At 49.2% G+C, this 14822-nt stretch overlaps 1 protein-coding gene across 1 annotated transcript in view; it reads right to left on the minus strand.

Annotated features, from left to right (window-relative positions):
* Nucleotides 1-9728: 9728 nt before the first annotated feature.
* The window catches only part of LOC142907908 (rapamycin-insensitive companion of mTOR-like), a 33036-nt gene continuing 27942 nt past the window's right edge, over nucleotides 9729-14822 (minus strand). Inside the window, exon 8 of the mRNA XM_076057834.1 lies at nucleotides 9729-11680. Within this exon, the coding sequence (XP_075913949.1) occupies nucleotides 11615-11680 (66 nt within the window). The 3' untranslated portion in view covers nucleotides 9729-11614. The remainder of the gene's footprint in view (nucleotides 11681-14822) is intronic.

The raw sequence follows: 14822 nt of genomic DNA on the forward strand, positions 1-14822 counted from the left end.
TATTTTATCAATTTATTATTTTATTCTCATTCTACGTGGTGGTGGTGACTTTACCGAAAGAACCAAAGAAGATTTTTTTTTCCCTAATATGCAAAATGGAATCGATTCCCGATGCTACGTCACTTCCGCCAGGGGCCCAATGGGAGCGCGCCAATCTGGAAGTGACGACAACGGCGACCAAAAGGGGCAAAAAAAAGCGCGGGAAAATATTTGCGATAAGGAAAAATTTGGTGGTGGTGAGGTGGTGGTGGTGAGGTGGTGGTGGTGGTGGTGAGGTGGTGGTGGTGGTGGTGAGGTGGTGGTGGTGGTGAGGTGGTGGTGGTGGTGGTGAGGTGGTGGTGGTGGTGGTGAGGTGGTGGTGGTGGTGGTGAGGTGGTGGTGGTGGTGGTGAGGTGGTGGTGGTGGTGGTGGTGAGGTGGTGGTGGTGGTGGTGAGGTGATGGTGGTGGTGGTGAGGTGGTGGTGGTGGTGAGGTGGTGGTGGTGAGGTGGTGGTGGTGAGGTGGTGGTGGTGAGGTGATGGTGGTGATGGTGGTGGTGGTGATGGTGGTGATGGTGAGGTGGTGGTGGTGAGGTGGTGAGGTGGTGGTGGTGATGGTGATGATGGTGATGGTGGTGGTGGTGGTGGTGATGGTGGTGGTGGTGGTGATGGTGGTGGTGATGGTGATGATGGTGGTGGTGGTGATGGTGGTGGTGAGGTGGTGGTGATGATGGTGGTGGTGGTGATGGTGGTGGTGGTGGTGGTGATGGTGGTGGTGATGGTGGTGGTGATGGTGGTGGTGATGGTGGTGGTGGTGGTGATGGTGGTGGTGATGGTGATGATGGTGGTGGTGGTGATGGTGGTGGTGAGGTGGTGGTGGTGGTGGTGATGGTGGTGATGGTGGTGGTGGTGGTGATGATGGTGGTGGTGGTGATGGTGGTGGTGAGGTGGTGGTGATGATGGTGGTGGTGGTGATGGTGGTGGTGGTGGTGGTGATGGTGGTGGTGATGGTGGTGGTGATGGTGGTGGTGATGGTGGTGGTGGTGGTGATGGTGGTGGTGATGGTGATGATGGTGGTGGTGGTGATGGTGGTGGTGAGGTGGTGGTGGTGGTGGTGATGGTGGTGATGGTGGTGGTGGTGGTGATGAAGTGGAGGTGGTGGTGGTGGTGGTGAGGTGGAGGTGGTGAGGAGGATGCGGAGTTCTGCTGAAGCGACGAGGTATTATTTATTTTGTGGCTGAGAAATCCGATAAGCTGTGAAGCGTTTTGTGACTGGGTGGGCGGGTTAGTCAGTGAGTGAGTGGGTGAGTGAGTGAGTTGGTGAGTGAGTTGGTGAGTCATTGAGTGAGTGAGTGAGTGGGTGAGTGGGTGGGTGAGTGGGTGAGTGAGTGAGTGGGTGAGTGGGTGGGTGAGTGGGTGAGTGAGTGAGTGGGTGAGTGGGTGAGTGAGTTGGTGAGTGAGTGAGTGAGTGGGTGAGTGAGTTGGTGAGTCATTGAGTGAGTGAGTGGGTTAGTGAGTGAGTGGGTGAGTGACTGATTGGGTGAGTGACTGAGTGAGTGAGTGGATGAGTGGGTGAATGCGTGACTGAGTGGATGGGTGAGTGACTGAGTGGGTGAGTGACTGACTGACTGAGTGTGTGAGTGGGTGAGTGAGTGAGGAGTGAGTGACTGAGTGGGTGAGCCTCAGTACAAAGACAATGTCTCTCTCCCTCCCCTGCGTCGCTCTCAAGGTGGACGTTGATTCGTCTTGGGGTTTGGATGTCACTCCGTTGGACACGGTGGAGAGACAGAGAGACACTGGAGAGACAGAGAGACAGAGAGACACTGTGGAGAGACAGGGAGACACTGTAGAGAGACAGAGAGACACTGTAGAGAGACAGAGAGACACTGTAGAGAGACAGAGAGACACTGTAGAGAGACAGAGAGACACTGTGGAGAGACAGAGAGACACTGTGGAGAGACAGAGAGACACTGTAGAGAGACAGAGAGACACTGGAGAGAGACAGAGAGACACTGTAGAGAGACAGAGAGACACTGTAGAGAGACAGAGAGACACTGTAGAGAGACAGGGAGACACTGTAGAGAGACAGGGAGACACTGTAGAGAGACAGAGAGACACTGGAGAGACAGAGAGACACTGTGGAGAGACAGAGAGACACTGTGGAGAGACAGAGAGACACTGTGGAGAGACAGAGAGACACTGTAGAGAGACAGAGAGACACTGTAGAGAGACAGAGAGACACTGTAGAGAGACAGGGAGACACTGTAGAGAGACAGGGAGACAGAGAGACAGGGAGACAATGTAGAGAGACAGAGAGACACTGTAGAGAGACAGGGAGACAGAGAGACACTGTAGAGAGACAGAGACACTGTAGAGAGACAGAGACACTGTAGAGAGACAGAGAGACACTGGAGAGACAGAGACACTGTAGAGAGACAGAGAGACACTGTGGAGAGACAGAGAGACACTGTAGAGAGACAGAGAGACACTGTAGAGAGACAGAGAGACACTGTAGAGAGACAGAGAGACACTGTAGAGAGACAGAGAGACACTGTAGAGAGACAGAGAGACACTGTAGAGAGACAGAGAGACACTGTAGAGAGACAGAGAGACACTGGAGAGACAGAGAGACACTGTAGAGAGACAGAGAGACACTGTGGAGAGACAGAGAGACACTGTAGAGAGACAGAGAGACACTGTAGAGAGGCAGAGAGACACTGTAGAGAGACAGAGAGACACTGTAGAGAGACAGAGAGACACTGGAGAGACAGGGAGACACTGGAGAGACAGAGAGACACTGTAGAGAGACAGGGAGACACTGTAGAGAGACAGAGAGACACGGTAGAGAGACAGGGAGACACTGGAGAGACAGAGAGACACGGTAGAGAGACACTGGAGAGAGACAGAGAGACACTGTAGAGAGACAGAGACACTGTAGAGAGACAGAGAGACACTGTAGAGAGACAGAGAGACACTGTAGAGAGACAGAGAGACACTGTAGAGAGACAGAGAGACACGGTAGAGAGACAGAGAGACACTGTAGAGAGACAGAGAGACACTGTAGAGAGACACTGGAGAGACAGAGAGACACTGTGGAGAGACAGAGAGACACTGGAGAGACAGAGAGACACACTGGAGAGACAGAGAGACACTGTAGAGAGACAGAGAGACACTGTGGAGAGACAGGGAGACACTGGAGAGAGACAGAGACACTGTAGAGAGACAGAGAGACACTGTAGAGACAGAGAGACACTGTAGAGAGACAGGGAGACACTGTAGAGAGACAGAGAGACACTGGAGAGAGACAGAGAGACACTGGAGAGAGACAGAGAGACACTGGAGAGACAGAGACACGGCAGAGAGACAGATACACTGTAGAGAGACAGAGAGACACTGTAGAGAGACAGAGAGACACTGTAGAGAGACAGAGAGACACTGTAGAGAGACAGGGAGACACTGTAGAGAGACAGAGACACTGGAGAGACAGAGAGACACTGGAGAGACAGAGAGACACTGTAGAGAGACAGAGAGACACTGTAGAGAGACAGAGAGACACTGTAGAGAGACAGAGAGACACTGTAGAGAGACAGAGAGACACTGTAGAGAGACAGAGAGACACTGTAGAGAGACAGGGAGACACTGTAGAGAGACAGAGAGACACTGGAGAGACAGAGAGACACTGGAGAGACAGAGAGACACTGGAGAGAGACAGAGAGACACTGTAGAGACAGAGAGACACTGTAGAGAGACAGGGAGACACTGTAGAGAGACAGAGAGACACTGGAGAGAGACAGAGAGACACTGGAGAGAGACAGAGAGACACTGGAGAGACAGAGACACGGCAGAGAGACAGAGAGACACTGTAGAGAGACAGAGAGACACTGTAGAGAGGCAGAGAGACACTGTAGAGAGACAGAGAGACACTGTAGAGAGACAGAGAGACACTGGAGAGACAGGGAGACACTGGAGAGACAGAGAGACACTGTAGAGAGACAGGGAGACACTGTAGAGAGACAGAGAGACACGGTAGAGAGACAGGGAGACACTGGAGAGACAGAGAGACACGGTAGAGAGACAGAGAGACACTGGAGAGAGACAGAGAGACACTGTGGAGAGACAGAGAGACACTGTAGAGAGACAGAGACACTGTAGAGAGACAGAGAGACACTGTAGAGAGACAGAGAGACACTGTAGAGAGACAGAGAGACACTGTAGAGAGACAGAGAGACACGGTAGAGAGACAGAGAGACACTGTAGAGAGACAGAGAGACACTGTAGAGAGACACTGGAGAGACAGAGAGACACTGTGGAGAGACAGAGAGACACTGTAGAGAGACAGAGAGACACTGTAGAGAGACAGAGAGACACAGTAGAGAGACACTGGAGAGACAGAGAGACACTGTAGAGAGACAGAGAGACACAGTAGAGAGACAGAGAGACACTGGAGAGACAGAGAGACACTGTAGAGAGACAGAGAGACACAGTAGAGAGACAGAGAGACACTGGAGAGACAGGGAGACACTGTAGAGAGACAGAGAGACACTGGAGAGACAGAGAGACACTGTAGAGAGACAGAGAGACACTGTAGAGAGACAGGGAGACACTGGAGAGACAGGGAGACACCAGAGAGACAGGGAGACACGGTGGAGAGACAGAGAGACACTGTAGAGAGACAGAGAGACACTGTAGAGAGACAGAGACACTGGAGAGACAGAGAGACACTGGAGAGAGACAGAGAGGCACTGTAGATAGACAGAGAGACACTGGAGAGAGACAGAGAGACACTGGAGAGACAGGGAGACACGGTAGAGAGACAGAGAGACACTGTAGAGAGACAGAGAGACACTGGAGAGACAGAGAGACACTGTAGAGAGACAGAGAGACACTGGAGAGACAGAGAGACACTGAGTCACTCACCTGGTGAGTGACTCACCCTCACCTGCGCTGATGGCTTAGACACTCAGTCAGACACTCACTCAGTCACTCACTCAGTCACTCAGATACTCACTCAGTCAGTCACTCACTCAGACACTCAGACACTCATACACTCAGTCACTCACTCAGTCAGTCACTCAGACACTCAGTCAGTCACTCAGACACTCAGACACTCACTCAGATACTCAGTCACTCAGACACTCACTCAGTCACTCACTCACTCAGACACTCAGTCAGACACTCAGTCACTCAGACACTCACTCAGACACTCAGTCCCTCAGTCAGTCACTCAGTCAGTCACTCACTCAGACACTCACTCAGACACTCAGACACTCATACACTCAGTCACTCACTCAGACACTCAGTCAGTCAGACACTCAATCAGTCACTCAGTCAGTCAGTCACTCAGACACTCACTCAGTCACTCACCACGTCTGGGGTCACGTCTGTCGCCTGTGCTGATGTCTTAGTCGGTTTAGTCAGTCACTCAGTCAGTCAGTCACTCACTCAGACACTCAGTCACTCACTCAGACACTCAGACACTCAGTCACTCAGACACTCAGTCAGACACTCAGTCACTCAGACACTCACTCAGACACTCTTTCACTCAGACACTCAGACGCTCACTCAGACACTCATTCACTCAGACACTCAGTCACTCACTCACTCAGACAGTCAGTCACTCAGACACTCACTTACTCAGACACTCACTCAGTCACTCACCACGTCTGGGGTCACGTCTGTCGCCTGTGCTGATGTCTTAGTCGGTTTAGTCAGTCACTCAGTCAGTCAGTCACTCACTCAGACACTCACTCAGACACTCAGTCACTCACTCAGACACTCAGACACTCAGACACTCAGTCACTCAGACACTCAGTCAGACACTCAGTCACTCAGACACTCACTCAGACACTCTTTCACTCAGACACTCAGACGCTCACTCAGACACTCATTCACTCAGACACTCAGTCACTCACTCACTCAGACAGTCAGTCACTCAGACACTCACTTACTCAGACACTCACTCAGTCACTCACCACGTCTGGGGTCACGTCTGTCGCCTGTGCTGATGTCTTAGTCGGTTTAGTCAGTCACTCAGTCACTCACTCAGTCAGTCACTCAGACACTCAGTCAGTCACTCAGACACTCAGACACTCAGTCACTCAGACACTCAGTCACTCAGACACTCACTCAGACACTCAGTCACTCAGACACTCACTCAGTCACTCACTCACTCAGACACTCAGTCAGACACTCAGTCACTCAGACACTCACTCAGACACTCAGTCCCTCAGTCAGTCACTCAGTCAGTCACTCACTCAGACACTCACTCAGACACTCAGACACTCATACACTCAGTCACTCACTCAGACACTCAGTCAGTCAGTCACTCAGACACTCACTCAGACACTCAGTCACTCAGTCAGTCAGTCACTCAGACACTCAGTCAGTCACTCAGACACTCAGTCCCTCAGTCACTCAGACACTCACTCACACACTCACTCAGACACTCACTCAGACACTCAGTCAGTCACTCACTCAGACACTCAGTCAGTCACTCAGTCCCTCAGTCACTCATACACTCACTCACTCACTTACCCACACACTCACTCACTCACCCATTAACCCAAACACTCACACACACACTCACCCACTCACCCACTCACTGACTCACCCACACACTCACTCACACACTCACTCACTCACACACTCACTCACCCACACACTCACCCACTCACTCACCCACTCACTGACTCACCCACACACTCACCCACTCACTCACTCACCCACACACTCACACACTCACTCACTCACCCACTCACTCACTCACCCACTCACCCACACACTAACCCACTCACTCACACGTCACTCCATCTCTTCTCTAGCCCGTGCCGCGCCCGCTTAGCCCCCTCAATCCGGCCAAACAAAAGCTGTTTCGGCATGCGGTGGCTGGGCATGCGGGCTACATGACCCAGCCATCGCAGCCTTGCCTGCCGGAGGAGCTCACCGATGGGACCTTGCCCAGATCTTTCAAGGATTTGTGAGCTCCTCACACAATCCAGTCTGGTTAAACCCAGGATGGATCGTAGGCAGGCCAGCCTAAATGTTTCTAACCGGCGAAGATGTTCCATTAGGGGGGTCCACTCTCTCCACAACTGTCCCATCACCGATTGGGAGTTGTGGGGGTGGAGTGTCCGATGGTACAAAATACCCAGGCAGGTGCTTAGTTTTGGTGGGGCTGATGGTAAGGCCCCACCTCTTAGTGGCACGCTCCAGTCTCAGCAGCAGCGTCTCCAACTCCTCTGATGGAGCAGCTATTACCAAATCATCAGCATACATAACGTGGTTGACCAATAGGGAGCCATCCCTTGACCGCAGCTGGGCATCGATCAGCCTCCCATTGTATCTGTACCAGATGGAGATTCCCCCGGTACAGCTATTGAAGGCTTCATGAACTACGTGGTCAAAATAGATGTTAAATAATGTGGGAGCCAGAGGACATCCCTGTCGCACCCCAAGGTTAACAGGGAATGGCTCCGACTCCTGGCCACGTAGTTTTACCCGGGCCCGCTCACCATCATGAAGGTCCTTAATGATCGTGAGCGGAGGGTCAGGGCCTCCGAAAGCACGAAGAACGACCCAGAGCCCAGGCCTACTGATGGTATCGTAGGCCTTGACCAGGTCAATAAAGCAGAGATGTAGGTCTTGTTGGAATTCCCTACACCTCTGCTGTAGCAGACGGACAGAAAATATGGCATCTGTGCATGACCGCCCTTTCCTGAAACCGCATTGGGGCTCCGCAAGCCTCTCCTCAGCGTGCCTGGCAAGGCGATGTTGAATAATCCTTGCCAGGACCTTTCCCGACACACTGAGGAGTGAGATGCCCCTGTAGTTGTTACAGTCTGTGCGGTCCCCCTTCTTAAAGAGGGGGACCACCAGGGCATCCTTCCAATCCTGCGGAACCCGTCCAGTGGTCCAGACTGTTGTTATGATGTCATATAGGGCAGTCTGTGCACAAACGCCACCCTCCCTCAGCATTTCGCTTGGGAGATCATCTCTGCCCGGTGCCTTTCCTGGTCTCAGACTCCAGATCGCCTTCAGTACTTCCTCAACAGATGGCACCTCAGCCAGCCACTCACAGGGGGTGACTTCTTCCAATATTTGAGGCACCGCAGCCTCAGCAGGGTCATCCTCACTTTGTGCCACGATGTTTTCCTGGCTGAGGGATTTTCCCTCCCCCAGGACCTCAGAAATGCTCAGCAAATCTGCACACACGCACCCAAACACTCACACATCACTCCGTCTCTTCTCTAGCCCGTGTCACCCACCCATTCACCCACGCACCCACCCACTCACCCACTCACTCACACACTCACCCAAACACTCACATCACTCCATCTCTTCTCCAGCCCGTGTCACTCACTCACACACTCACCCACTCACTCACCCACACACTCACCCACTCACCCACTCACACACTCACTCACACACTCACTCATTCACTCACCCACTCAGTCACACACACTCACTCACCCACTAACCCACTAACCCACCCACCCACTCACCCACTCACTCACCCACTCACCCACTCACCCACACACTCACCCACTCACTCACTCACCCACACACTCACTCACCCACTCACACACTCACCCACTCACTCACTCACCCACTCACTCACACATTCACTCACCCACTCAGTCATACACACTCACCCACTCACTCACCCACTAACCCACACACTCACTCACCCACACACTCACCCACTAACCCATCCACTCACTCACCACACACACAGTGTACACACACAGTGTACACACAGTACACACACACAGTGTACACACACACAGTGTACACACACACAGTACACACACACAGTGTACACACACACACAGTGTACACACACACAGTACACACACAGTACACACACACAGTACACACACACAGTACACACACACACACAGTGTACACACAGTCACAATGTACACACACACACAATGTACACACACAGTGTACACACACACAGCACACACACACACAGTGTACACACACACAGTGTACACACACACACAGTACACACAGACACAGTGTACACACTCACACACAGTGTACACACACAGTACACACACACAGTGTACACACACAGTGTACACACACAGTACACACACACAGTGTACACACACACAGTGTACACACACACAGACACATTGTACACACACAGTGTACACACACAGTACACACACAGTGTACACACACACACAGTGTACACACACACAGTGTACACACACACACAGTGTACACACACACTGTACACACACAGTGTACACACACACACACAGTGTACACACACACAGTGTACACACACACAGTGTACACACACACACAGTGTACACACACACACAGTACACACACACAGTGTACACACACAGTGTACACACACAGTGTACACACACACAGTGTACACACACAGTGTACACACACACACACAGTGTACACACACACACAGTGTACACACACACACAGTGTATACACACACACAGTATACACACACAGTGTACACACACACAGTACACACACACAGTGTACACACACAGTGTACACACACACACAGTGTACACACACACAGTGTACACACAGTACACACACACAGTGTACACACACACAGTGTACACACACACACAGTGTACACACACACAGTGTACACACACACACAGTGTACACACAGTGTACACACACAGTACACACACAGTGTACATACACACACAGTGTACACACACACACAGTACACACACACAGTACACACACACAGACACATTGTACACACACCCAAGTGGTCAACATTTATTGGCAAGTCTTCCGCTTTAAGTATAGTTTCAGCTGGCAAGCTTTAACAGAGCAATAACGAGCAAAAGCATCATTAAGGAGTGCCTTGGTTAACGAACAGCAAAATCATCATTAGGATAACAGCCACTGTCAAAACAACCCCATTCATAGAATCAACATCAATGGCATCATCATTATCAATATAATTGTTAATTATAAAATTGACACAATCAGCATGACGTCGGTTTCATATCAATGCCACGCTCACAATTAACGTACAAATTTACAATCACCGTCACTGATATCACGATCACAGTCATCACTAACATACCAATATCTTCACTAACACACTAATCGATATATCACTGATATCACGATCACAATCATCACTCATATACCAATATCTTCACTAACACACTAATCGATATATCACTGATATCACGATCACAATCATCACTCACATACCAATATCTTCACTAACACACTAATCGATATATCACTGATATCACGATCACAATCATCACCAACATAGCCAATATCTTCACTAAGATACTAATCGATATATCACTGATATCATGATCACAATCATCACTAACATACCAATATCTTCATTAACACACTAATCGATATATCACTGATATCACGATCACAATCATCACCAACATACCAATATCTTCACTAACATACTAATCGATATATCACTGATATCACGATCACAATCATCACTAACATACCAATATCTTCACTAACATACTAATCAATATATCATTCATATCATGATCACAATCATCACTCACATACCAATATCTTCACTAACACACTAATCAATATATCATTCATATCATGATCACAATCATCACCGACACACCCACTGCTACCTAATTAACATAGACCTCATTAGCATATCCGTTACCGTAATTAGCATAGCCAGCAGCACTAATAGACACGCCCCCCAGCTTTAACGTAATCAGTGCCCCGCCCCCTCAATTAGCATATCCCTCATTAACATACCCGCACCGAATGAATCACCATGAGCATATAATTAACATATCATTAGCATATCATTAACATATCCCTCATCAACATAAACATGGCCGCTACTTAACATTTCGAATACCCTTACTAAACGAGTGAGTGGTAGTTAGCATGGTAGTTAGTGTGGTAGTTAGTGTAGCAGTTAACTAGTTAGTGTACTAGTTCACTACTTAGTGTACTAGTCAACTAGTTAATGTACTGGTTAACTGGTTAGTTAACTAGTTAGTGTACTAGTTAACTAGTTAATGTACTGGTTAACTGGTTAGCTAACTAGTTAGTGTACTAGTTAACTAGTGTACTAGTTAGTTAACTAGTTAGTGTACTGGTTAACTAGTTATTGTACTAGTTAACTAGTTAGTGTACTAGTTAGTGTGCTAGTTAACTAGTGTACCAGTTAGTTAACTAGCTAGTGTACTAGTTAACTGGTTAGTGTACTAGTTAACTAGTTAGTATACTAGTTGGTGTACTAGTTAACTAGTTAACTGGTTAGTGTACTAGTTAACTAGTTAGTGTACTAGTTAACTAGTTAGTGTACTAGTTAACTAGTTAGTATACTAGTTGGTGTACTAGTTAACTGGTTAGTTAACTAGTTAGTCAACTAGTTAATGTACTTGTTAACTAGTTAGTGTACTAGTTAGTGTACTAGTTAGTGTGCTAGTTAACTGGTGCACCAGTTAGTTAACTAGTTAGTGTCCTAGTTAACTAGTTAGTGTCCTAGTTAACTAGTTAGTGTGGTAGTTTGTGTACTAGTTAACTGGTTAGTTAACTAGTTAGTGTCCTAGTTAACTAGTTAGTGTCCTAGTTAACTAGTTAGTGTCCTAGTTAACTAGTTAGTGTGGTAGTTAGTGCTGAGACGGTGAACATCTTCTTGCTGTTTGGGCCAAGACTGCTTCAGCCTGATCATAAAGCTGAAACACAACAACCACAACCACTAGTTAGACACAACCACTAGTTAGACACAACCACTGGTTAGACACAACCACTAGTTAGACAACCACTAGTCAGACACAACCACTAGTTAGTGAGTGAGTGGGTGAGTGAGTGAGTGGGTGAGTGAGTGAGTGGGTGAGTGGGTGAGTGAGTGAGTGAGTGGGTGAGTGAGTGAGTTAGTGAGTGAGTGAGTGGGTGAGAGAGTGAGTGGGTGAGTGAGTGGGTGAGTGAGTAAGTGGGTGAGTGAGTGGGTGAGTGGGTGAGTGAGTGAGTGGGTGGGTGGGTGAGTGGGTGAGTGAGTGAGTGGGTGAGTGAGTGAGTGAGTGGGTGAGTGAGTTAGTGAGTGAGTGAGTGGGTGGGTGAGAGAGTGAGTGGGTGAGTGAGTGGGTGAGTGAGTGAGTGGGTGGGTGAGTGAGTGAGTGAGTGGGTGGGTGAGTGAGTGAGTGGGTGAGTGGGTGGGTGGGTGGGTGAGTGGGTGAGTGAGTGAGTGGGTGGATGAGTGAGTGAGTGGGTGAGTGAGTGGGTGGGTGAGTGAGTGAGTGGGTGAGTGAGTGGGTGGGTGAGTGAGTGGGTGAGTGAGTGGGTGGGTGACTGACTGAGTGACTGAGTGACTGAGTGACTGACTGAGAGTGACTGAGTGACTGACTAGGCGAGTGACTGACTGAGTGACTGACTGAGTGACTGACTAGGCGACTGACTGACTGACTAAGTGACTGACTGACTGAGTGACTAGTCACATACCAGCTGGAAGGGAGAATCTTGAAAGAGCTCCTGACTGACTGTCTGTCTGTTTGACTGACTGACTGACTGAGTAACTGAGTGACTGACTGACTAAGTGACTGACTGACTAGGCGAGTGACTAGTCACGTACCAGCTGGAAGGGAGAATCTTGAAAGAGCTCCTGACTGAGTGACTGACTGAGTGACTAACTAACTGACTGTCTGAGTGACTGACTAAGTGACTGAGTGACTGACTAAGTGACTGACTGACTGACTGACTGGCTAAGTGACTGACTGACTAAGTGAGTGACTAGTCACGTACCAGCTGGAAGGGCGAATCTTGAAAGAGCTCCTGACTGACTGTCTGTCTGTCTGAGTGACTGAGTGACTGACTAACTGACTGACTGACTGACTAACTGACTGGTCACGTACTAGCTGGAAGGGAGAATCTTGAAAGAGCTCCTGAGTGACTGTCTGAGTGACTGTCTGAGTGACTGACTGACTGAGTGACTGACTGACTAACTGACTAAGTGACTAACTAACTGACTGGTCACGTACCAGCTGGAAGGGAGAATCTTGAAAGAGCTCCTGACTGACTGTCTGTCTGAGTGACTGTCTGAGTGACAGTGAGTGACTGACTGACTGAGTAACTGACTGAGTGACTGACTAAGTGACTAACTGACTGGTCACGTACCAGCTGGAAGGGAGAATATTGAAAGAGCTCCTGACTGTCTGACTGAGTAACTGAGTGAATGACTGACTGGCTGACTGAGTGAGTGACTGAGTGACTGTCTGAGTAACTGACTAAGTGAGTGACTAAGTGACTGACTGACTAACTGACTCACTGACTGACTGAGTGACTAGTCACGTACCAGCTGGAAGGGAGAATCTTGAAAGAGCTCCTGACTGACTGACTGAGTGACTGACTGACTGACTGTTTGAGTGACTAACTGACTGACTGACTGGCTAAGTGACTGACTGACTAAGTGAGTGACTAGTCACGTACCAGCTGGAAGGGAGAATCTTGAAAGAGCTCCTGACTGACTGACTGACTGAGTGACTGACTGACTGACTGTTTGAGTGACTAACTGACTGACTGACTGGCTAAGTGACTGACTGACTAAGTGAGTGACTAGTCACGTACCAGCTGGAAGGGAGAATCTTGAAAGAGCTCCTGACTGACTGACTGTCTGAGTAACTGACTGAGTGACTGTCTGAGTAACTGACTGAGTGACTGACTGAGTGACTGACTGACTGTTTGAGTGACTGGTCACGTACCAGCTGGAAGGGAGAATCTTGAAAGAGCTCCTGACTAACTGAGTGACTGACTGACTAACTGACTGGTCACGTACCAGCTGGAAGGGAGAATCTTGAAAGAGCTCCTGACTGTCTGTCTGTCTGAGTGACTGAGTGACTGAGTGAGTAACTGACTGAGTGACTGACTGACTGACTAAGTGACTGACTGACTGACTGGTCACGTACCAGCTGGAAGGGAGAATCTTGAAAGAGCTCCTGACTGACTGTCTGTCTGAGTGACTGTCTGTCTGAGTGAGTAACTGACTAAGTGACTGACTGACTAACTGAGTGACTGACTAAGTGACTAACTAACTGACTGGTCACGTACCAGCTGGAAGGGAGAATCTTGAAAGAGCTCCTGACTGTCTGTCTGAGTGACTGACTGACTAAGTGACTGACTGACTGGCTAAGTGACTGACTGTCTGAGTGATTAACTGACTAAGTGACTGACTGACTAACTGAGTGACTGACTAAGTGACTAACTAACTGACTGGTCACGTACCAGCTGGAAGGGAGAATCTTGAAAGAGCTCCTGACTGACTGTCTGAGTGACTGTCTGAGTGACTGAGTAACTGACTAACTGACTGACTGACTGGCTAAGTGACTGACTGACTAGGCGAGTGACTAGTCACGTACCAGCTGGAAGGGAGAATCTTGAAAGAGCTCCTGACTGACTGAGTGACTAACTGACTGACTGACTGAGTGACTGACTGAGTGACTGACTGACTGACTGACTAACTGACTGGTCACGTACCAGCTGGAAGGGAGAATCTTGAAAGAGCTCCTGACTGACTGTCTGTCTGAGTGACTGACTGAGTGACTGACTGACTGTCTGTCTGAGTAACTGACTGAGTGAGTAACTGACTGAGTGACTGACTGACTAACTAACTGACTGACTGGTCACGTACCAGCTGGAAGGGAGAATCTTGAAAGAGCTCCTGACTGACTGACTGTCTGAGTAACTGACTGACTGAGTGAATGACTGACTGACTAAGTGACTGACTGAGTGACTAACTGACTGACTGAGTGACTGACTGACTGACTGAGTAACTAGTCACGTACCAGCTGGAAGGGAGAATCTTGAAAGAGCTCCTGACTGTCTGTC

The sequence above is a fragment of the Petromyzon marinus genome, chromosome 85, assembly GCF_048934315.1.
Source record: "Petromyzon marinus isolate PM22_M1 ecotype Great Lakes invasive population chromosome 85, UKy_Petmar_22M1.pri1.0, whole genome shotgun sequence".
Taxonomy (NCBI): domain Eukaryota; kingdom Metazoa; phylum Chordata; class Hyperoartia; order Petromyzontiformes; family Petromyzontidae; genus Petromyzon; species Petromyzon marinus.